The sequence below is a fragment of the Phascolarctos cinereus genome, unplaced genomic scaffold, assembly GCF_003287225.1.
Source record: "Phascolarctos cinereus isolate Bilbo 61053 unplaced genomic scaffold, phaCin_HiC Scaffold_4;HRSCAF=312, whole genome shotgun sequence".
Classification (NCBI taxonomy): domain Eukaryota; kingdom Metazoa; phylum Chordata; class Mammalia; order Diprotodontia; family Phascolarctidae; genus Phascolarctos; species Phascolarctos cinereus.
Genome location: NW_027555847.1, coordinates 721,683,064 through 721,707,019, shown reverse-complemented (window position 1 = coordinate 721,707,019; position 23,956 = coordinate 721,683,064). Strand labels below are relative to the sequence as shown.

Genomic DNA, 23,956 nt, shown 5'->3' with positions numbered 1-23,956 from the left:
TCCAAGATGAGAGTTTACAGGCTTGTAGGAAACCTCGTGAATCCAAGAGGTTCGGCATTCTGGGAAATTGCTTTACTCTTGATGTTTAAGTATCAGCTGCCTAGCTGACTGAAACAGGAGTTCACAGTTACTGAATCTTGTTTTAAGTTGTTCTGGAAATGCCTGAGGTGAATCTTAGATGTTTAACATTTCTTTTGTATATAGGAATAAAATACCTGTCCCATGACTGATTCATATTGTACATGGAATACATTTTACTCCCCTTTGTGGAAAAACCTAGGCATGGGTCTCAAATCTAAGTTTTAAATAATTTGTCTGCAGGATGCTAGGGCAGAAATTTAAGGAGCCAAAGGTTGGGAGAAAAGGAACCCAGTCTCTCCTCCTAATTAGGTTTCAGGCTCTCCAGGACTGAACTGGATCGGGACTACGTGCTTGGATAAAGAGCTGAGGGGCATCTTAGAGAGGAGTGGGTGCAGTGCCCTAGCCCCTGGGGACCAGTAGCTGTACATGAAAAACTGCTGCTGGCCCACAAGACTGAAAGTAGCCAGAAGTTCTTCAACTTCTAGTTGAAGTGTTGAATTACCATACCCCTATGCCCCCATAAATTTCTAGGGGACCTCTAGGAACATGATCCCTGAGATGGCTTCTATAGGTCAATTCCATGTCTGCTACACAGGCATGGTTATTTTTCAAGTACTCGTAAATGCCCCTGTGAGAGATGATCTCTCAGAAGTGAGGCCTCCTCAGACGGTCATTAGTTCTCCTTAATGGCTCTGGTATTGTTGCTTTTGAGTGGTACATGTGGACCAACACTAAGTGAAGACCCCTCAGAACACAAGCCCCCCTCCCCTAGCCTTCTCCCTCTCCTACTCTTGGATAGTGTGAGCAGAAATTCCTGAGACACGGGAGCATCCTGTCTATCTCGTCCTCTAGCTGGTTGTATGACCTTGGGTAAAAGACCGCTGAAACTGTGAGGCCCTGCAGAGGGGAACGTGCTAACACAATCTCTATACCTCTTTGTTCTCTCTGTTGCTGGGGTAGCTTTTACACAAATAGATTGTACACCTGAGGCTCAGTCAATGAGCCCAAGGGAAGGGGGTTAGGGTGGGCTGCTATGTTGGGGTCTATGTAGCCTTACCTTGAACAAAGAGCACTTGGAACTCTCAGGGCAGCTGAGGCAGCATGGGGGTACACTTTCTCGAGAAAGTCAATGAAGAGATCTCTCATTTTGCAAACTTTTGTCAAGACTCTGGTTTTTTTAACTGAGTGAAACAATGTGAACGATGTGAGATCTCTCAGATGGACTGAGCCATAGCAACTTCTTAGACTGTTACAAACTCAAGGTTGGTTACACTAGCCTGAATAGGCCTAAGTTTCAGGTTCCCAGTTACATCAGAGTTAGGTAGTGGCTAATTACTAAAAAAGGATAAAATAGCTAAGGATTGATAGTGTTATAATGAGATTCCTTGTTTCTGGGATAGATTGTCGCGTTTTAGATTGTAAGGCTGAAATTCCTGTCCAATGGGAATTCAAAGCCAGTGGTGGGTGGGTATCTCTGTGTTAGGGCTATATAACCTTTGTCCTGGCCTTTGTGCCTTGCCTCGCTTCCCTGGGACTGCTGGTGGAAGCAGACGCCCGCTTCTCGCGAGGATGTAATCAATCCTTCACATTATACCTAGAAAATGTCTGAGTGTTATTTTTGGGCAGCTGTAGCACACACCACTATGGTAAACTATTTTGCATAAGTGATAGTTTCTGTTATCACATATTTAATAACAGATTCTAATACTACCATGTTGAGGTCCACCAACTTTTTGGACATTAATGAGCGGTCCTCATATTCAGAAATGTTGGGAACTTAGTATTGGCTACTGGGGATTTGGTTCTGGGGCTCAGGAGGCACAGGTGAGGGATGGAGACGGGCTTTGGAGTCACCCGAGTGAAAGTACAGGAATGAATAGTAACAGCTAGCCTGTATACAGTGCCTTAAGATTTGCAAAGTGCTAACAACCTTATGTCATTTCATCTTCACAATGACTCTGTGAGATAGGTAGGTGCTATTATAATCCTCCTTTTACAGAACTGAGGCTGAAAGGCTGTGACTTGCTCAGGGTTATACAAACTAGTATAAAAGTGAGATTTGTACTAGTTTTCTTGTCAACAGGTCCAGTGTGCCCCCTGCTGCTTAATTCATTTAATTACCGTGGGAGTTTGACTAGAGAGAAAGTATGCCCAGGAGGGAGCCTTAGAGACAGCCACGTTGAGAGATGAGGAAGAAGTTGTGTCTGAAGATAAGTAGTTAGGCAGGTAGAAGGAGGAGAGAGCAGAGGAGAGCCCGGCTAGCGGTCACAGGACCATATATTCAGAGTAGGACCCTTCCTCATTTTACAAATGAGCAAAGCGAAGCCCAAGAGGGTGAATGGCTTGTCCTGGTTACATGACAGCCTAGTAGGACACGCAGGGAGGAGCCTGGTGTCCCAGGTGGCAGCATCTGGGGAAGAAGTTAGCCATAGTAGTAGAAATAGAAATAATAATGCTGTCATTTTTATCATTGTTATTATTAGATTTTTACCGATTACAATGATATTGTTGTAAGTGAAGTTTCCATTTCTAAGTACTTTTCTTCTCACAATCCTATTTGGTAAACTGTGCAAATATTACTGTCCCCGTTTTGAGACAGCTAGGTGGTTAAGAGCCCTAGACCTGGAGAGTTCAAACTAACCCACCTGCCTCAGTTTCCTTATCTGTAAAATGGGGTTCACAGCATCACCCGCCTGCCTCCTTGGGGTTGTTTTGAGAATCCGATGAGATATATGTAAAGAGCTATATGCCTGCTAGGTACTGTTATTACTATTATTATTATTATTGTTGTTGTTATATTACAGCACGTCACGGGAGGAATTTGAACCAGATCTACCCCCGGGGCTGCCCGTCAATCTCCGCCGCCCAAAGGCAGGAGACTACAACTCCCGGCAAGCCACGTCGCTATGTCCGGAACGCGCCCCGCCCCCTTACGTCAGGCGCTGTTGGCGGCCACGGCCACGCGCCTTCCGGAGTCCCCGCTAGGCGCGGGCCCCGCCCTCGCGGCACTGTGACGAGCGCGCGCCGGAAGTGTCGTCATCAGCGCCCGGTCTCCCACCCTCCCCCAGCTCCACTGCGAGGCCGCACTCGAGCCCCGGGGGCCCAGCGAGATGGACAGCCTTGCGCGGGCAGCGCCTCGCCGGCCGCTGCGGCCCGGGCGCTGGGCACCCTGCGGAGGCAAAGTACGGCCCTGGCCGGCTCCAGGGCGCGCGGCAAGCGGGTGACGGAGGCGAAGACGAGGAAGCGGGTCCTCGACGAGGAGGAGTACATCGAGGTAGGCGGCCCCGGCTCGGCCTGCGACTGAGGCGGACACCCGGATGTTCCCCACCCCTTTCTGACGCGGACACCCGGATGTTTCCCCTCCCCCATCCCGATGCAGAGACCCGGATGTCCCCTCCTTCCTGAGGCGGGCACCCGGAAATCCTGCCCAGAACCGGATGTTTCTCTTCCTATGCCTCTCCGAAACCCGGACGTTCTCTCCCCCCCTTTTTCCTGAGGACCCGAATGTTCCTTGCTCCCTCCCTTCTTCCTCCCTTTCCCAGGGTGGAGCTCGGGATGTTCCGTTCCCCTTCCCCCCGCCCCTTCCTGAGGCGGAGGCGATCCGGATGTTTCTCTCTCCAGTCCCTGGGCCGGAGACCCGGATGTTGTCGGGTCTCAGCCTGCTCTGGCTCCCGCGGTGTCGGTTCCCCGGATCCTCGGGTCCGCCGACCCTTCCGTACCCCGCCCCGGCCCCCAGCGGAGACTCGGATGTCCCCTTCCCCCACCCCGCGGGGGGTTCCTGATAATATCAGAGAGTAATCACAGCACTGACAACTTCTGGCCTCCCTGAGCCGCTCGTTAAATCCCTTTCGTGGCCTTGCCAGCGCGGTTAGCCCATTTTACAGAGCAGCAAACTGAGAACCCGAGAGGGAAAGGAACTGGTCTTCAGCCACACAGCTGGGAAGTGTCCCAGGCCGAATTTGAACCGTGGCCTTCCTGACACTTTAACGAGGGTGTTTTGGGCCCTCTTTCCTTCTGACGTCATCTCACTTCCACGTTTACTTCCCTACCCCCACCCCTTACAGACTCCATTCTGTCAGCAGAGCCCAACGGTTTGTGTTAACTACATCCCCGTAGCCCCTCGCCTCCCTTGGGAGGGAAGGGAAGGAGTGGAAGTAGAGGAGTTAGAAGATCCTGAGCTGTTTTCAAAGTCCCGGGCACACAGTAGGCACTCGATAAATGCCCGATCTCTTCCTCTGCTCCCCGCACCCAGGCAGGCTCGCTCACGTCGGACTTGGGTTTTGTCGCCCTCTGCGCTTTGCCAGGCCCTCATCCTTCTCTCGTGTCGCCTCACCTTCGGTACTGCGTTTGTGCGGCCCTTTCTCAGGGGTGGTCTTCCCTTCCTCCGGGCCTCACCTCGTGGCACTGCAGGGCTGCTCCTCGGCTTCCTTTTTTTTTTTGTTTTTTGCTTTTACCATATGTTGGTGCATGTGGTCCCTTTCTGTCTTTGGTCACCTCACCGTGTATCCTTAGAATCAGAAATCTCTCCCTGTCGAGCGAGCATTGCTGCAAACAGACAGTGAGTTGGGCTTCGAACTCATCAGAAGGAAAAGAGGGGGCTGGGTGGCCTTTGGGAAATCGCCACACCTTTCTGTGACCCCTGAAGCTTTAAAGGCCTTTTATAGTAAAAGTGGAGAGTTATGGGGGGGGGGATTGGTTAAAGGTGTCATCCCAGAAATGCATAAGAAAATGAGAAGGCCAGGCGTGTGTCGCTGGACATCTTGGTGGAGTTGAGAGAGTTTGAGGAAGGCCCTTAGCACTTCAGCTGGACTTCTCATGGCAGCCTCGTCTGTCACAACCTGCGTCATTGGACCAAGACCTGTGGGGCCCTCAGACTCGGGTGCTGCAGGCTGGCTGTGTGATCTTGGGCGAGCCACACCTCTGGGCCTCAGCTTCCTTCTCTTTCATGTGAAGGGATTTGGGCTAGTTGGTTCCTCCACATGACTCTGCCCCTTGTGGGGTGGCTGAGGAACGACAGCCGAAAATCCAGAACTTTGCAGGTCGTCGTACCCCCCTCCTTTATTTTATATGTCAGATGAAGACCCCGGGTTTCGGCGCAGTGCCTGCTCTGCCTGTTCCCAGCTATCCGGCGAGGTCACGTCTGCCGAGACTCCAGTCTGGCCTTACCGAGCCTAACGCCAGCTGTCTTTCCACTGACCTGGCTCTGTCCTCGCACCTCCTGCCCATCCTCTGTGTTGTCTTGTGCTGTGACGTAGATCTTTTGGCTTTGCTGAACTTTCCACATGCTGATGTCGTCTCTCTCCCTTAGATGTTGAGCCCGTATTGTATGCACAGGGAGTCCACAAGTGTCTAGCGTAGAACCTGCCATGTAGTAATCATTTGGGAAGTAGCCATTTTGGGAAAATAAATGTGAGCTGTTGATGGGCATTTGGAACCCCTCTCCCGAATAACACTGTCTCATTGTAAAGGTTACAAAGTGTTTTTCTCCCCAGGCCTGGGAGGGAGGTAGAGCAAGCATACCTCATCTCCATTTTTCAGATGAGGATGCTGAAGGGTTTGAGGGTTTCACTGACACGTCCCTTTTTGTGTTTTGGTTTCCTCTCCCCCAGGGCCTCCAGACAGTGATTCAGCGGGACTTCTTTCCTGATGTGGAGAAGCTGCAGGCTCAGAAGGAGTACTTGGAGGCAGAGGAGAGTGGGGACCTGGAGAGGATGCGGCAGATAGCAATCAAGTTTGGCTCTTCACTGGGCAAGTTGTCCAGAGACACCCCTCTGCCATGTAAGAGTCTCTGGAGGGGGGCCGGGCCCATACAGAGCACCCTCTGGCCCTAACCTGGGAGGAATGGCACAGGCTTTAAAGGGGTCCCCCTGCTGGCGTTGGGAGAAGAGGGATGCAGATATTGGCATCTCAGGAGTAGGACCGTCTTTGTCCTGGGCAAAGTGTGGCAAAGTTGGTGGTCAGGGACCCGGTTTTTTCAGTGCCTTTTTCCTCTCTTATTTCTCAGATGTGACTCCAGCCACATTTGAGACCCCTGAGGTTCACCCGGGTACTACCTCCTTGGCGACTAAGCCCAGACTTCGTGCCAGAGGTCCCGAGGAAGGTAAGTGGTCTTGCCCTTGTCACTGCTGAGGGGTGCTTTCACTGGGGAAGTTCCCCCACTGGTCGTCCTGTCCGCACTGCTGTGGGGGGCTGTTGGTGGCCGTGTAGGCCCGGTGAGGATGAGCTCAGCCTCTGGCACTGCCCGGAGATGCGGGAGCCGGAGTGACGTTTCTCTGGCTTTGCTGACCCCCTGTGAGTGGGCGCAAACTCTGTTGCTTCTGCCGAGTCTTTGATGTGCAGAAGTGATTCTGTCTTTAGGGCTTTTGCCTTCTAGCCCAGCCTGGCATCTCACTGCCGGCTGCCCAGCGGAGATGTGCCGAACTCTAAGTGGCAGTTGCTGGGAGGGCATCTGGGCTGTTCTGGGTGAAAGCCAGCCTGCTCTTTGAGACTGTGTCTCAGGTGGTTTCCATATACTCCCTTGGTCTGGTGGGAGTGCAGATGTCATCCATCGCCTTTGTGCGGGAGGAGGAAACTGACTGTCCAAAGAGTTGTGAGTGATTTGTTCAAGGTTACAGGATGGAGAGGTGGCCCCAGCCCTGGCTGTGATGGGGGCATGGTGGGTTTGCTCAGGATGGCAGAGGGGCTCGCTGCTGGTCGTCCCTCAGAGTACTCTGGGTTCTTGTCCTTGTCAGGGTCAGGAGAAGCAGAGGAAGAGGAGGACAAAGAGCACCTTCCTAGTCTCGACGCTTTCCTGACCAGGTATACCAGTGAGGACAATGCCTCGTTCCAGGAGATCATGGAAGTGGCGAAGGAGAAGGAGAGAGCACGGCATGCCTGGCTCTATGAGGCGGAGGATGAGTTTGAGAAGGTGAGGAGAGATCTCTGGGATGTCTCGGCTGCCTTTCATGGAGAAGGCAGAGCTCCAGGGAAAGCCAGGCAGGGGAGGGGGCTGGAGGAGGGGAGGGCAGGGGAGGTTCCGTGTTTGCGGCTCACTCTGGAGCTTGGGCTCTTGAGCTTTCTTGGCAAAGGGACCTTGTGTTGCCCACGGCCCAGCTTCCCTGATTTGTGGGAAGCAGCAGTGTGGTGAGGGAGAGGGCCCCCAAGCTTCTCTCAGAGTGTCTGCCTCTCAGCATTGGGGTGAGCCAGGCTCTGGGTTAGCCAGAAGTTACTGGGAGCAGCCGGTACCCAGAGCACCACAAGGTCCATGGGAAGCACTTGCCGTAGATTCATCTCAGGTGGGCCTCCCGGCAGCCTTGGGATCTGTTAATGGCCTCTGGGGCCCTCCTCAGGGTACTTACTCTCTGTACTCTGGGCCCCTTAGAAGGGTGGCTTCTGGTGAGCAGTGACTACTTCCCTTCTGTCTTTGGGTCTCCTGGGACCACCACAGGCTTGCAGAGCATAGGAGCTTAACAAACTTGATTTGAATCAAAACAGAGGCTCAGAGGGTTGAATTCCTCGCCTCCATGCTTGTGTGGCTAACAGATGTTCAGGCTGAATTCACACTCTGCTGCCAAGTGTGGGTCTGCTCTGCTCCCTGTTGCCCTGCGCTGCTGCTGGCCTCCTCACCCATCCTCTTTGCTGTGTCTTGTTGGCCCCTTCCGTCTCTCACAGTATTCCCAGGACTGTCTGTCTGCCCCTCGGCAGTTGCTTTCAGCCCCTTCCCTCCCACAGTTGGAGAGGTCCTGAGTGACCAGGGCGGCCTTTTAGAATGAAATTGCAATTCATTTTCAAACATGAGGCAGCATTGGGTGGTACTAAGGACTTGAGATTTGAACCTGGGTTCAAATCCTCATTTGTTGCTGACTACCTGTGTGATCTTAGGCAAGTCATTTCCCTTTTCTGGGCCTGTTTATTCCTCTGTAAAATGAGAGAGTTCAAACAGGTGATCTCTGAGGTCCTTTCCAACTGTTATCCTATGACTTGGGGCCCTCCTGGGAGCTCTTGTGGACAGTCACTGATCATTTGAAAGACCTGGGGACTTGCAGGGGAGATGGGATTTCACTTTTGTGTTTCTTATAAATTCCATTTCCTGAATTTCTGAAGTCCCCCAAGTGTGTGTTGTATGGGGATGGCAAGGCAGGGCAGCTGACTCAGCCTGGCCTTCAGGGATGCTCCCTCTCACTTGTCTCCTGCTTTTAGAGGCAGCAGGAGAACCTGGCCCTGCCATCCACCGAGCAGCAGGCCCTGCAGAGCAGCCAGGCCGGAGTAGAGACTTGGAAGTACAAGGCCAAGAATTCCCTGATGTACTACCCTGAGGGTGAGACTGGCTGGAGAAAGGTTTCCCAGGGATTGCTGATCACAATCCTGGAATGGGAGCCTGGGATGGGGGCCTGGGATAGTAGGCCTGGGGTGGGGGCCTGGGAAATAATGATTGGGTGGGTAGTGCCCTGGCTGTCCTCAGGGCATTTTCTTTTCAGATATTTGTTCGGAAAGTTTACTTTGGGGGAGGGTGGGGGGTGTGTTTTTTCCTTTGTGGAAGAAGCCACATGACATACTGGAAATTGCTCTGGATTTGAAACCAAGAGGTCTGAGTTAAAATGCTGGCTCTCACATTAACTGTTTATCCCTGAGCAAGTCAGCCCACTGTGTGGTGCCTCAACTTTCTCATCAGTGAAATGGTCACAATTGTACCTGCTCTGGCCCCGGCTGTAGCTGTTGTAGGGAATCCAGTTTGTTGGCACCCTGGAGGAAGTGAGCCATTTCTGTCCATCCCGGTGGGGGTAGGGGGTCAGCTTTTGGAGGTTGTCGTTCCCCTTTGGTCATTCCAGAAGGTGGGCATGCTTCGGGGAGTCCCTGGCCTGGACCTGGAAACCATGTGACTCTTATTGTAGCCACGGATAATTGTGGAAACTGAGGCCTAGAAAAGGGTGCGCTGCGCCCACGGTCCCAAAGTGCCTCTGTTCTGAGTGTGGCTCCTGCTTGTGTTTCCTCAGGTGTCCATGATGAGGAGGATGTGTTTAAGAAGCCCCGGCAGGTGCTGCATAGAAACACTCGTTTTCTCAGGGACCCTTTCAGCCAGGCCCTGAGCAAGTCCCAGCTGCAGCAGGCGGCTGCCCTCAATGCCCAGGTGTGTGGACCCTGGTGGCTTGCCTCGGCCAGGAAGGCTCGTCGGCAGGCTCAGCTGTCCGAGGAAGGGTTTGGCATCAAACTGAATGGGGACGTGTCTCACTGAGGCTCCCGGGTGCCCGGTATTGGTGGAGGATGCCCAAGCTGCCACCTCTGCCCTGGTCTTGGTTTTCAGTCAAAGTGCATGAAACCATTTGAGCTCAGTGAAGGGCCAAGTTTGATGGTGAACTCTCTAAATGTGGGCGAGAGGAGTCAGGGTAGACTTGGTGGAGGCTGAGGGGGCTTGGGCTAAGACTGGGAGGGCCAGGTGGGGCAGAGGGGAAGGGTGCTCCAGGTAGGGGGTACTGCATAGACAGGTATAGAGGCAGGAATCTGCAGGGCCTATGTCAGAACAGGGGTGACCAGCCTGGTGAGTCAGTAGTGTGGGGCAGGGGTGGGATGGTTAAGGAAAGAACTTCAGGTTTGTGCTTAATTGTGTTATCTTGAACAAAGGACTTCCTTGTAGCAGATGGAGAGTGTTAAGATTAATCAGTGGGGACAGGAAGGGAGAGGAGAGGATGGAAAAGGGGGACTCCCTTGAAGGCTGTGATAATCGAAGTGTTGAGTTGAGGTGACCTAGCTTCAAAGCCCAGCTCTGCCTGCCATGCTACTGCCTCTGACCTTGAGAAAGCTCCTTCCTTGTTGAACGTCCTGGTCAAACCAAGAAGCCCAAGTAGTCACCCATCAGTGCCCTCTGGAGATCCAGGGCATTTGGCCTTCTGAGGGCAGGCACTCTGGAGACAGCAGAGCCCCTGGGGCCTGGACTCTGAAGGGACCAGGGAGGTGGGCCCTAGGCAGCAGCCTTTCTGGACTCGGGTAGCAAAGGGGTGCTGCTTGCTCCCCAGCCCGAGGGCTGCTGCAGAGAGCTTTTGCCCCTCGCCAGAGGAGGCCGCAGAGCTTGCTGGCTGGAGCTGGGAGCGTCTAAGGCTTTGGACAGTATCGATCGCCTGTGCACACTGGTCATCTGCGGCTTTCTTTGTATTTCAGTACAAACAGGGTAAAGTGGGCCCCGACGGCAAGGAGCTGATCCCCCAGGAGTCTCCCAAGGTCAATGGGTATGGATTCGTTGCCACCCCTTCTCCGGCCCCTGGTAAGAGAAGCTCTTGGTTTGCGTATGTGGTTTTAGCTGCCTCTGGGGGGATGGCAGATCCCAGGGGATGTGGGGCTTCTGCTCTGAAAATCCAGAGTCATGCCAAGAGCATGGGCCTGGGAGTCAGGACCCTTGGGTTCTAGGCGTGGCTTTTCCTGAGCCCTGTGACCTTGGACAGGTGCCTTCCTCTGTTTCCTCACCTGTGAGCTGTGGGAATGATGATCCTTGGGCTGCCCCAGTCATGGGCACCCAGGGCATCATGGCACAAGCGGGCACGAAGGCCCGGGCTCTGGTCCCGGCTCTGCCTCCCCAGGTGAATCCTTTCTCCATTCTGGGCTGAGTTTCCTCCTAGATAAAATATGGATCATGACATCATCACATGTCCTTCCTTTGTCCAGAGACCCCATGGTAAATGTCAGCGTTCTAGAAATGGGAGCAGCTGTGAAATAGTTGATGGGCTGAGCCGCTCTTGAGCGGTGGCACTCTCCTTTGTTCATGTCCGCCTGCCCGCCTGCTGTGACTGTGTCTGTCCCAGCGTGGGCCGTCCCTCAGTCCTCCTGGGCTCTCGCCGGGCGACCAGCACACCCTCCTTTCCACCCTCCTCCTTCATCGTTCGTCATTCAGATGTCGCGTGTTGCAGCCAGGTTGTGCCTCCCAGATGCCTCCCTTTTGTCCTTTTGGTGGTCTCAGCGTCAGTCTTTGGAGACTTTGACGTTCTGTGGCTTGGTGCTGCCCACCAGTGTTGGAAGAAGATGGCTGTTGAACATACGGCCTGTGCTTGAGGGAGAATCTTGGCACTGGTAAAGCACTTAGAGGTTTCCCAGGGCTGGCCTAGCTGGCTTCCTTTCTGTTTGGTTCAGGGTCCGATTCAGTGTGCATTCACGGCATCCGTCTAAGGCCTGTGGTGCTCATAGATGTGCTCTCTGCTTTGTCCATCTGAAGTGGGCGTTCTTCCTCTGCGTGGCTTTTCCTGCATGGGCCGTTGGGCCGGACTCTTTGAGAGACTGTGGATCTCATTTAGGAGGTTCTCTAGCGCTGAGGGGCTTCATGTGGTCAGTGTGAGGTTTGTGATTAAAGAACGTTGGGAGGCTCGGCCACCCATAGGGAATCTTTCTCCTGTGTGTGCTCTGGGCAAGATGCCCTCCATATCAGTGGCAGCTGTGTTTAATGAGGACGTATCTACTTGTTTTATTATAGAGCATTTTTCACATACTAATGACCGTAAGGCCCGACCAGGGTATCTCTTAAATATTTGTTTTCTTCCTTGTTGCTTCCATTTCCTCTCTAACCATCCAGAACTGCAGTTAGTTCAAATATGGCGGCTCTCTTTTCTTCAGTGGTGAAAAAAGTCGGTGATGGAAATCTCTGCAGATCTTTTACATCTTTTATTGTCTTTGGGTCTGTCTTGAGGTTTTTTAAAAAACTGGTTTTTACTGTCTGCTGCTTCTCACTGTTTATGAAGAGCTGTTGTCCGCAGTCCTGTACCCTGCCCGTGGCCGCCATCTCTCTTCATTCACCTGGTAAGGAGGTGCGCGGTTAGCTGATGAAAGGGCTGTTTAGGTACTCTTGGTCCTCGCTGTGGTGAGCAGTTTACATCGGTTGAACTTCTCTGTGGAGTTGTTAGAATTTGTGTCATTCTTTTCCTCCATCTGCTTCCCATTTTCATTGTTTTAATAGGTCAGATTAGGATTGTTTTAATTGGCCAGTATGCCTTTTTCTCATTTTTAATTCCTTCTAGCTCTGTGATCATTTTTACGTTAGCTTTCACAAGTCAGTGGTCTAACTGTACGCAGACACCGATTTGGAAACAGCTCCCATTTCATTAACAAGTCCTTTCTTGTTGTAATAGAGTTGGTTTCCATTTTTGGTGATCGTATTTAATGCTTCTCAGACCCTTATGATTCTTCTTAGGAAGAAAGAATTCCCAAAGAGTAGGTGTGAGAGAGGCTTCTCTGTGGTGTGCGCCCGTCTGTGACTTCTCTTCTTCTGTGCTTCAAACCATATTTTCCACACCAGGGTCACGGTTTTAGAGCTGCATCTGAGTGGTCACACAGTTCAGCTGGCACATTTGCCCAGAGAGGTTACTCTGCATGAAGTCACGGAAGTAGGCATGATGTGTTTCCCTCTCCTCCCCTTTGCCCAGCTTGGCATTGGCGTCGTTGGCGATCTAACGGGAGGCTGGGGTTGGTTCTTGCCAGAATGGTTTTTTTTCCTTCCTCAAAATTTGCAGCTAATGTTAGCACCTCAGCCACCCGTGTGTCCCAGGGGTTTTTTCTGCAGACACTATCAGCATTGCAATGGAAGATGAACACATACCCTCTGAAGGGTTTTCTTGTCTTTGGATGCCTGGCAAAACAAGCTTTCTTTGTCCTTCTGAGGAAAACTCCTCCGGGCACAGCTTCCTTTAGCTGCTGGTTTTGTTTCTGGCGAGCGTGTCCAGATTGGTGTGATCGGTCATTGGACTTGTCTGGCTTGTTAGCAGCTTCCATCCTCCTGTCCTTTATCCCACCACTGTCTCTGCAGAGGCAGCCCAAGAATCCATCATCCTGGGGACCGGTGTGCTGGTGATGAGCCTTTGTGTGCTTGGGTCGGCCCTTGGGAAGCTCACTTGTCTTTGGCCAGGCCCGTCCTCCAAGGCTCGCCAGCCTTGCAGTGTGTGGAGAGCTGGAGGTTATCTCCACGCCACACCATCTGCATGCCGTGTGGCACGCTGAAGTAGTTATTTCTTGTGAGTGAATGAATGAGAAAGCATTCATTAAACGTTTAGTATGTACGTAGTACATAGCATAGTGGGTGTGTACAAGTGCTAGGGATCCAGATGGAAAAGCTGAGACCGCCCCTGCCCTCCAGGGACTTACTAATGGATAGAGACAGCAATAGCTTCTGATATTGATCACAATTATCAGTTTAGGTATTGATCATATAGTTGGCAGTGATAATAGTAGTTTCTTCTGCCCAGGAATCTGGGGATGTTGTTGGCTTTTTTTTTAAAGCTTGAGTGGAAATTGTTTAGGAAATCCATTGAGCTGTATTTCCTTCTGCTGACAGCCCTCAGGCCCTTTGGATAATGAAAGCTTTGGTAGACTTAACACCCAGCATTCTCTTCCTTGTCCTCATCCCATCGTCTGTTCTCTCTGTACACCTCCAAGGGCCTGGAATCATCTCTCTGCTCCTGTTTCTGAGCAGGCCAGTGAAGTGCGGGTGGGCCTGCAGCGAGTTGTTCCTTAGGCTCTGACTCCGAGAGTTAAAGACTGCCCCCAAGGCTGGATTAACCCCTTGGGACCGGGCTTCCCAGGCAAGGGTGAGCCCTGGCTAGGGTTCAGAGGAGAAGCAGGGGCTGGGATTTGTTGTGTGTCCTGGCCTGTCCCACTTCTCCCAGCCATTCTCCGTAACCTTCATATATTTTTGCCTCTGCTGCTTTTCACTGTCTCTGTCTTGGCCTTGGCCTCTTCTCTAGGTGTGAACGAGTCTCCCATGATGACATGGGGAGAGGTTGAGAGTACCCCGTTGCGAATTGATGGGTCAGAAACTCCATATGTGGACAGAACTCCAGGGCCCGCCTTCAAGGTATGGTGTGTGCGTGTGTGCGTGTGCGTGCGTGTGTGTGTATGTTTGTGTCTCAGGGTGGGGAGGGGGGTGTTGGGAATTTGGGAGAAGAAAGTGCTTGTGGAACATTGCCTCTGTGGAGATGGGGAGAGTGATAGATGTGTGGGTTTTACCAAAAGGGAAGAGCATGCAGTCTGCAGACTGCATGTAGAGGCTCCTGAGCTTGCCTTGAGTTTCTGTGGCCATCCCAGAGACCCGGCCTGGCCTCATCCAGAAGAGGTCTGGCCAGACTGACCTCACTGCCTTTGACGGCAAGTGGGTCCCCCAAAAAATTAGAATATAAGCTCCCTAAAGGAAAAGACCATTTTGTTTTGGTACCCTTGGTGTCTAGCAAAGTGCCAAGTACATGCAGGTGTTAATAAATACTTATTGACTGTTGATTAAGATTGTAGGATCTTCCATGCCATCCGATGGCAGGTCTGCAGAAGGCTCTGCCCACTGAGCTTTCCAGATTGGCACTGATCATTTCTCCCAGACATTCTTGTGGGCCGTGATGGCTAGGATCATACCCTGGTAGGGCTGTGTGGCATGAGCCTTGTTCAGCTCGGCCCCCAAGGGCCAAACCAGGAGCAGTGAAAGGAAGGGGCTGCCTCTCTCCAGGTGGCACTTTTCCTCTCCTGGAGGTCCTCAGGCAGAGGGTGAGTGAATGACCATTTGCTGGGGAGACTTGGAGTGAGGATTCTAGGGGGGACCCAGAGGATGGTCTGGTCTTCATATCTGCCATATCATGGCCAGCCAGCCACAGTGGGCAGCACACCTCTCCTTTCTTCTCTGCTTCTGGGGCTCAGCAAATTCCCCGTCAGAGTCCTCGGCTTCCAAACGTGTCTGGGGAACGTGGAGGCCTGGCCCAAAGACAGCTGGTCCTCCCTCCACCCAGACAGTGAGAATGCCCCTCCCGCCCGCTGCCTGCTTCACTTTGGCTCAGCCTGAGAGCCTGAGTCTGACTGACTCCCCAAGACTTCCCCTGGTTGCTCTCCGTTCTGCCCTTTGAAACTCCATCTGCAGACTTACATTTTGGTCTCTGCCCAGATGGAGGAGGCGGCCACGCCCTCCTCAGTCTTGCGTCCATCAGGGCTCTGGAGTCTTTCAAAGGCATTTTTTCTGACGAGATCGTGGTCACTGTGTCCAGGGCTCTCCTGCTTCTGCTCCCTATGCTCAGCATCAGTTCAGATGGGCCTTCCCAGAATGTTCTCTCGTATTTCTGGTGACGTGGTGACATTCTGTTGAAGCCACAGAACAGAAGTTGTTCAGCTGTTCCTCGGTTAATGCCAGGGGCCCCTTTCCAGAGATAAGAGGATGCAGGTTCTGCTGCAGGTTTGAGTCTAGGCCTGGGGGTGGTGCCAGTCCAAAGCTGCCTTGGCTAGGAGTTCTGATGTCTTTGATGTCCAGACCATTTGAGAATGCACAGGCCAGCTGTAGAGAATGGGAAAGTGAGGAGGGTTATGGTGGGCTTCTAGGAAGGAGCCTGCTACACGCAGCCCTCCAGCAGAGCCTTCCTCTGTGCTTTGTGGTGACGTGAAGGTGACCCTGAGGTCTGGGGAGATTCTGTCGGGGAGGGGTGGGGCCTGAGGCTGAGGCCTGGCCAAGCGCACCAAGGCTGGTCCCCAGGTGTTGGCTGCTGCTGATGCCCGATGGCGTGGCATGGCATGGCGTGGCGGAAAGGGCCCTGTGCCCTATCCCGAGGATAGCCTGCATTGCTGAAGTGAATGAGAAATACGAGATGTAGGCAGACCAGTCACCAGTCACTGACTCTGGAAGGCCCTTAATGCAGATGTGTGGCCCAGTGACTGCTGGGCCGACACCCCAGAGAGTTGATAGAAGCCTTTCCTTTTTAGCATGAGTCCAGGGAGTTTGTTGCATTCATAAAGGGGATGGGAGACCTGTGAGGTGGGTGAATGAAGGATAGTTGACAGCGGAGGAGGCTGGGTGGTGCAGTGGTCAGAGTGCCAGACTTGAGCCTCCAACACATCCAGCTGGGTGACCCTGGGCAAATTGCTTAACCCCTGTCAGCCTCAGTTTTGTCGGCTGTAAAGTGGGGATCATGAAAGCACCCGCCTCCCCAGCTGGTTGTGAGGCTCCCTTAGGTGATGCCTGTAAAGTGCTAGGTAGCTGCTGGCAGTGATGAATACTGGGGAAGGGAGCCAGCCCCTGCCTTGACTCTGCTCTGCATGGGAATTGGGAGGGTTCTCAGGTGAGGACCCGCTCCCCTCCCGTCAGAGACTTGCGGTGTGACGTGGCAGGCATTTGCCACATTGGTGAGATGGGCCAGTATAGAGCAAATCATTCAGTTTGGCTGGAAGCCGCCAGGCCTGTGCTGGGAGGGCCCCCCACGTCTGACTCTTGGTGCGTGGTGGCGAGTCTGTGCCCATCTCCTCAGCCGGCAGCCTGGGTCCAGGGACCAAGTGGGGTGTGGCTGTTGGCAGAATGTGGGAGGGGGGAGGCCAAGTCCATTTATGCACGGCCTGGTGCTTTGGAGGCCTTCCCCAGACCCTTACCCGGTCTGCCGTCTCTCCAGATCCTGGAGCCTGGACGCAGAGAGAGGTTAGGTCTCAAGATGGCCACTGAGGCAGCTGCCAAGAACCGAGCCAAGAAACAGGAGGCCCTAAGAAGAGTCACGGAGAACCTGGCCAGGTGAGGCTCCGTCTATCCCTCTCTCAGGGCAGGGCAGGGCACCATTGCTTGCTTCTCCCGCACTTGTGGGTTGCTGTCTTGTGCTGACCCAGATGAGCCTTTTCATTTCAGGAAAAGGATTGTGCCCCTGGGTTTGCAGAGGCCTTGGGGAGGCTGGGGTGACCCTGTCCCGGCAGAAGTGCTGGGCCCTCAAGAGTCTTCAGGGCCTGCAGGCTCTCAGGGTGGCACGGAGCCTCGTCTCTCCCAGGGTTGTGAATCTCTGGCCTCAGCTTTGTCTCAAACAAGGAGGGCATGAGGTAGCTTATGTCCAAGCCAGGCCTTGCGGGCTCTGTGCCCTGGAATCCCTTCATGGCTGCTGGCCCAGGGCCCCCTAAGTGTCTGTGCCTTGTCTCCTTCCCTCTGTTGCAGCCTCACCCCCAAAGGCCTGAGCCCAGCCATGTCCCCAGCCCTGCAGCGGCTAGTGAACAGGACCGCCAGCAAATACACCGACAAGGCCCTGCGGGCCAGCTACACGCCATCCCCGGTTCACCCTGGCTACAAGACGCCTGCAGGCGGTCCTCAGACTCCCACGGGCACTCCCGCCCCCGGCACTACCACGAGGACTCCTCTGACCCAGGACCCCGCCTCCATCACCGACAACCTCCTGCAGCTACCCAAGAGACGGAAAGCATCGGACTTCTTCTGAGGACCCTGCACTGGGGGCCCTGGGCAGAGCACGGCCCTCCCTGGCAGCAGAAGGCTTTGTCAGGTGGGATGGAAATGCCCCCATGGAGCGGCCATACCTGCACCCAGGTAGTCGGTCAGGCCCAACTAAAAGCTGAACCAAAGCTTCCCTGGGTTCCCATCCCTGTCTGGCTGCACGGCCCCTCCCTCATCTGGGTCGGCCACGTGGTCTAGGCAGGGCTTGGTGGGCTTGGATCTGGGTCAAGGTCCTTCCTCCTGACCCTCAGGAGCATGATGACACTGAACACATCTCTTAGCACTTCCTTTCTCCATGAAATTGGGATACGAGCGCTCGCCTTCGCGGAGGAGAAGACGCTGGGATGGAGCCTTCGGCCTGGTGTTCAGGTCCCAGAACCTGGGCTCCCTCTGGGGGATTTGATAAAACGCCCAGGGGGAGGGAGACCCCACCCTGACCTGGCATCCCCTCGCCAGCCTTGTTCCCATTCTGTATTGGAGCCTGAACTGTGTGAGCCTGCATGTGGGACTGGACCATCAAAGGCCGTCTTAGCCCCTTGAGATCCTTTCTGGACCTTGGCTTGGTTGTTGGCCATCTTAGCGGCCTCTCTCAGCTTCGTGTCTTCCTCAGGTTTCATGGTGGTCACTCCCACTATGCAGTCAAGTCATGCGGATGAGCTGGACAGTAGCAGTAGTGCACATTCCTGTGGTGCTCTGGCTTAAAGAGTCCGAGCTGGGGCTCCAGGCCCTGTCTTCTTTGGTCATTATGACTGTCACCTAGAGAGAGGGCTGAGACTCATTCTCTTTGGCCCTGGAAGGCAGGCCCAGGGGCAGTGGGTAGAAGTTTCATACAGGGGGCTCTCTCCACGTGGAGGTGGCAGCTTGGGGAGGTCTGCGAGCAGAGGCTGGCTGGCTGCTTGGGAAGAGCGTAGGGAGCCGAGGAGGGTCCTTGTAAGGCCCCCGAGCTCCCTCACAGAAAAAAGAGCTATGGCTACCAGTCTCATGCTGTGGGCTCTCACCATGTTTGCTTGCTCTGGTCCCACTCCTGAGGCCTTAGGCCTTCAACAATTGGTGCAGAGAGAGAGAGAGAGATGGAAAGTCACTCAGGCTGAGAGGCCAACACCATCCTTCCAGGGCTTATCACTCGGCCCACACCACCCTGTCTTGCCCAGAAAGATTTCATCAGAAACTTGGGTGTGTGCCTCTGAGATGTTCTGGTTTGTTTTTGTATGCCTGTAGCACAAAATTACACCTTACCAAGTGGTTTTCTAAAAGTCCTTTATCTCCCTTTTGTGAGAGTGTGCGTGATTATTCTCCCCATTTTACAGAGAAGGAAGTAGATTGAGAGTGGACTGGACTGGCTCAAGGTCACATAGCTGATAAAGGTCATGGCCAGGGCTTAAAGGGGGCTTCTTAAGTCTTGGCGCACCGATCTTCCCACCAGTCTCAGCATACTACGGCCTTTTCTGGGCAGGTCTAGGCTTGCTCTGCTTGGCTGTGGCCTCCCATGTTGCCCATTTGTGCAGTGACGAGTTTGGCCGAGGTGCCCTCTCAGGACACTCCTTGGGCACTGGTCACTCCAGGCCTAGAAGCGGGTCTGCCAATGTCCTCCGTTGCTCTTCTGTCTCTCTGAGCCTCCCTGTCCATTCTCCCCATGCTGGGTGTGTCCCTGGAGGCCAAGGGCGGGGGCTTCTTTTCTTAGTTCAGGTCAGTAGAGTCATCCTAAATTAGAGTCTCAGAGTTGGAAAGGACCCGAGAGCCGAGGTCCCCTCTAGAGTGCCTGACTTTGAATGATTGGTCCTTCAGTCCTTACTTGAAGACCTCCAGTGAAGATGAAGCCATCTCTTCCTGAGGCAGGTAGCCACTTTTGGTGAGTTGGGATTGTTAAAAGGATATTCGTTGCCTCCCCCTTAAATATGTTGTTTTGCATCCCCTTCCCCCTCCCCCCACTGCTCGTAGTTTACCCTTTGGAGGCAGGCAGAACAAGGTTAAAATGTCCTGCTAAGATCCTTCTAAATGCTTGAAGACAGACATTCTGTGTTGCCTCAGTTTTATATTATTTTGTCTAAAAACTCCAAACTATCCCTGAAGAGAGTCTACCTCCCTCCCTCCCTTAGACTCCCCCCCGCCGACTGTTGGACAGCTAGCCGTTGTTTGAAGACTTCTGAAGGATTGAAAACAACTGGGGTCCCCCTAGTCGTGTTATCTCATTTACAGCTCACCACCCTATGGGGTGGGCAGTGCAGTTATTCTCATCTCCATTTGGAAGAGGAAAACACTAAAGCCCAGAGGGGGTGGCGATGTGCCCAAAGTCTGTTGGTGAATAAATGTCTGAGTGCAGCCCGGGCCTCTTGACCGTGTAAACAGGGAGGGACCAGCTGCCTTCCCTTTGTCAGCCCCTCAGCCAGACAACCCGCAGGCTTGCCCAAGGGAAGAAGAGTGTGCGGGTGATGGTCCCAGTTGGGTTGCATTTTGTTACAGCAGCAGTTGCCCCAGAAGGTCGTTGGGAACCAGGGGCTGGTTCCCTGGGTGCAGTGGTCTCCTGGGGGAGGGGTTGGGGAGTTTCCAAGGGTTCATTTTCTTTACTAGGGTAACACTAGTCTTCAGTCAGTGAGTATTTGTGGAGTTGATGATGAATAAAGCGCCATAGGGGATAGAAAGGCAAACGAGACATGCCCAGATAACAGTGAGGAAGAGTGCCTTTAGAAGCTGGGTCTGGGTTGGAGGCCTGACTGCTATTTTTACTCTCTGGGTGACCTTGGGAACACCTCCCCACTTTAGGTTTTTGTTTTCCTATTTGTATAAGGAGGTTGATTGGTATGGTTTCTGAAGTCCTTCCCCTCCTAAATCTATGTTTTCAGTTGCTGTTAAGTGAGTGGAATAGAAAGGAAGTGGTTAATTTGGACTTAGAGAAGGTAGGACAGTTTCCAGTGATGTGGTCAGGAAAGGCTTTATGGAGGGGGCTGCTGAGCTGGATTTGGAAGGACAGGTGGCATTTGGCTTAGAGGGGGATGGCATTCCCTGTAGGGCCATGGTAATAGGGGTCCATGAAGGATTTGGAGTGGGGAGGTCCCTGCTCAGCACTGCACCTGAGAAAGGTCATCATATCAGTGTGTGCAGGGTGGAAGTGATGGCCGCATGGACCAGAATGGTAGTTCTGGGGGTAGGGAAGGATGGATTTGAGAGACAGAGAGGAGATGGGCATGGTGCCTCCCTCCTTCCGCCATTGCCTTCTTGTGGGCTGATTCCTGTTCTTGAAATTTACTTCTCTTGGTCTTAGATTCAGGTCTCTTTATCATCCAGGCCCAGTTCATACCTTGAGCCTTTGAAGCCATTTTCCCTCATTTCCCTGGCTGCTCCTGAAATGCTCCTAGAACACAATGGTGGGCTATTTCCTTGGGCCATGTCATAGTTGACTTTGTATCTTCCTTTTTTTTTTTTTAAATTCTCAATGTCTTGTTCCCCTAGTAGTTAATAGTAATAATTTACATTTATCTAGTACTCTCAAGCTTCCAAAGTGCTTTATGGAAATGATTTCATTGAAGCATCAGAGCTACACTGTGTGAAAAGTATTATCCCTGTTTTATGGGTATGGAAGACTGAGGGCCTGAGAATGACTTGCCTGTTGTCATGTAGCTAGTAAGTGCCATAGGCTGGATTTGAATTCAGGTCTGCTGACTCCAGGTCCAGAATTCTAGACCTAGCCCACTTAATAAATCGCTTGTTGAATCGAACCAAGTGCTGGAAGGAAAGGAAGCTTTTTTTGGAAGCTGATGAACTTGGTTTGATACTGGGGGCATCTCCCAGGCCTCTTGGAACAGGATACTAGTGTCGAGGGCAGAATACAGAGATGCCTAGGGTGGGTGGGGGTAGGGGTGGCCGCCACTACAGCTCTCCCCGGAGCCTGGGATCTGACCCCCAGGGAGCTCCCTCGTTGAATAGACACCTGCTTTCACCACCGACTTCTCTGCAGGTGCCTCTTGCCCCCCAGGACCCGGTCTGAGCAGACCCCCACCCCAGCCCCACCTTGGGGAGGGTGGTGAGGCCCCTTGGCCCTGCCGCCATGTCCTAGAGAAAAAGACTCCTCACGGTGCATTGTTTGCACTTGTATAGACTTTGTGATTTATTTGGTGATTAGCAAGTAGCATCTCCGCTACTGAGTGGGAAGAAAGCTATAGAACGTAATCAAAATAGTGGTTTAATTGACAGATTTTACTTTTTCCTTGCACCTGCGCCTTCTTCTGCTCCCACCTGCCTACTTAGCTACTTGTATGGAAGCTATGCGACAGAGACTACCCTGGGGGAGAGGGGCAGGCTGTCGGCTGCCTTTAGCCGTGAGCTTTCCCCACCTCCGATCCTTGCAGATGGTCTTTGTTCCTGGATGTCTCAGCCAGCCGGTCTTCAGGCCTGGTCTCCTCGCTCTCGGGGACCACCAGCAGCCTGTGCTGGGTCTTGGCTCCCAGCTTGTGATCAGGTCTGTGTTCTTGCTTGGTGGCCGGCCTGGCATCCAGCTGCTTGTACTCAGCCCTGCATTTACCCTCCCCTTCCTGCTTGAAGGAGGCCGAGGGCGTGACTCTGGGCTTGGGCGGCTGCATCCAGGAGTGGCCGAGGATCTCGTCGATATGCAGCCGCCGGTTGACGTCGGGCTGTAAGATGCGGTAGATGAGGTCCTTGCACTCGCCCGTCAGGTTCTTGGAGCGGGGGAAGTTGACGCGGTGCTCCTTCTGGATGCGCAGCATCTTCTTGATGTCAGAGTCGTCGTAGGGCATAGCGCCGCAGACCATGATGTAGAGGATCACGCCCAGGCTCCAGATGTCATACACCTTGGGCTGGTAGGGGATGCCCTGCAGCACCTCGGGGGCCGCGTAGGCCGCCGACCCGCAGAAGGTCTTGCTGAGCGTGATGTGCCCACTGTCATCCCGAACGCAGCGCTTGGAGAACCCGAAGTCGGACAGCTTGATGTTGAAGTCTTTGTCCAGGAGGAGGTTCTCGCACTTGAGGTCACGGTGGACGACGTCCAGGTCGTGGCAGTACTTGACAGCCGAGGAGAGCTGGCGGAACATCTTACGAGCCACGTCTTCGTGCAGGGCTCCCCGGCACTTAATGAACTCCAGGAGGTCTCCTTGGACCCCGAGCTCCATGACGATGTAGACCTTGCCGTCGGACGTCTCGAAGATCTCGTAGGTCTTGATGATGGAGCGATGATTGACCGTAGCTAGGATGTCCATCTCCCGGGGCAGGAATCGCTCCACAAAGTCAGTGGGTGTTTTTTTGCGGTCGATGATCTTGACCGCCACGTTGAATTTCAGGCGCTCGGAGTAAGCGGATTTCACTTTAGCATAAGAGCCTTTCCCTAAATTGATCCCAACGATGTAACCCTTCTTCCTTAGGACTGTGGCATCATCCATGGTGCCAGAAGCAACCGATGCCTCTGACGCTGTTATCTACATCCCCTCCCCACATGGGCCGACAGCATCCTCATTTACGCTGCGGGAGAGTCCTCTGAGCAGGCTGGGCCTGGAGTTTGTTGGAGGTAGAACGCTTGGCATTGTCTCTGGAGTGACTTCAGCGTGTGAAGTCACAAAGCGAAGCTGCCGAGAGGGGGAACTGGGCTGGGGGGGAATGGGGCTTTTGCCCCAAGGCTGTGGGGCATCTGGAACCCTGGAAGGCTAGCAGCAAGGAGCATCCCCCCCCTCCCCCCACCCCAGGATGCTGGTAACTTCCCCTCTTTTTTTCTCTTAACCAAGATGTGCCTGGACAGCTTGTCCATCAGAATGGATTCTTTCCCAGAGTTCTGCCAGTCAGAAAAGGTGGCCTGTGGCCAGGGCAGAATGACAGGCAGGATGTCTGATGTCTGCCTTGGTCACACAGTGCGGGCTTTGACTCTGGGGCTGGGCATTTGGCCTCGTCCCACTCAAGGAGAAGTTGTTTGATTTCTTTTGAATGTGAAAACGTGCAAAGCATTAGCTCCCTCCCTCCATGAAGACCCCTGGCTTTACCTGGAGAGACAGTTATTGCACTTGGCTACATGTAATTGTTTCAGTCTCTGGAAGGTTGGGAACAGTTTTCTACCCTGGCCAGATGTTTGGGGGAGAAATGGAATTTGGGGCCTGGGGCTTCTGATGCAAGTAGAAAGGAGGGAGACAGGAGAACGGTGCATATTGTGCAAGAACTTGGAGTGGGCCTGGGGGCCAGGACCCAGATTTAAGTGGGCAATGCCTAGGTGAGGCCCTCAGATCAAAGGCCTCTCATCCTGGTCTTCGGAAAAGTGCACGTGCACGTCGAGGGTTTACGAAGAACCAAGATGTTTCTGCTTCTGTTACCCGGGATGGGAGCCCTCTTCCTCAGTGGGAGAAGTGGGGGGCCATACAGCCACCCTTCCCCTAGCCCGGCTTCTCTCCTAACTTTGATATTGTCTGCATTCGTGAGTTGCTGCACCTGCTTCCTCAGGCAGACACCTGGGGGGGGGTTGGGGGGGCGTTAAGTTGGTCCTGGAAGGATGGGAAGGCTTGAACAGGAAAGAGAGGTGAGTCCTCTTCACGAAGGAACAGCATGAGCAAAGGCATGGGAGAGGGAGCGCACGCGGTCGCGCGTAGGGGGTCGGTGAGTGAGATGGTCTGGCCGACGCGCAGGACGTGAAGGAGGAGCGACTTTTTCTAGGCTTGGGGTTGTCTGATTTTTATCTTCTTGTCACCAGCACCTAGCCCATTGTCTGGCAGGTAGTAG

General features: G+C 53.4%; 2 protein-coding genes across 2 annotated transcripts; one reads left to right on the top strand and one right to left on the bottom strand.

Annotated features, from left to right (window-relative positions):
• The first annotated feature begins 1,912 nt into the window (after positions 1 to 1,912).
• Positions 1,913 to 18,521, top strand: ESS2 (ess-2 spliceosome associated protein). Its single transcript, XM_020996479.2, has 11 exons — positions 1,913 to 1,945; positions 2,912 to 3,355; positions 5,691 to 5,859; positions 6,086 to 6,181; positions 6,813 to 6,988; positions 8,260 to 8,377; positions 9,054 to 9,187; positions 10,213 to 10,315; positions 13,773 to 13,882; positions 16,437 to 16,552; positions 16,961 to 18,521. The coding sequence occupies exons 1-11, from the start codon at positions 1,913 to 1,915 to the stop codon at positions 17,235 to 17,237; spliced, it is 1,776 nt and encodes a 591-aa protein (XP_020852138.2). The 3' UTR covers positions 17,238 to 18,521.
• Positions 18,522 to 21,556: 3,035 nt separating this feature from the next.
• On the bottom strand, positions 21,557 to 22,638 carry TSSK2 (testis specific serine kinase 2). Its single transcript, XM_020996485.2, has one exon. The coding sequence runs from the start codon at positions 22,636 to 22,638 to the stop codon at positions 21,559 to 21,561; it is 1,080 nt and encodes a 359-aa protein (XP_020852144.1). The 3' UTR covers positions 21,557 to 21,558.
• Between the last annotated feature and the right edge of the window lie 1,318 nt (positions 22,639 to 23,956).

Excerpts from the sequence above, each read along its gene's own strand:
- ESS2 (XM_020996479.2), top strand. The coding sequence starts at position 1,913 with ATGGAGACGGGCTTTGGAGTCACCCGAGTGAAA. Across the intron at positions 6,182-6,812 it reads TGCCAGAGGTCCCGAGGAAG|GGTCAGGAGAAGCAGAGGAA; the intron begins GTAAGTGGTCTT and ends TGTCCTTGTCAG. Across the intron at positions 16,553-16,960 it reads GTCACGGAGAACCTGGCCAG|CCTCACCCCCAAAGGCCTGA; the intron begins GTGAGGCTCCGT and ends CCTCTGTTGCAG.
- TSSK2 (XM_020996485.2), bottom strand. The coding sequence starts at position 22,638 with ATGGATGATGCCACAGTCCTAAGGAAGAAGGGTTACATCGTTGGGATC.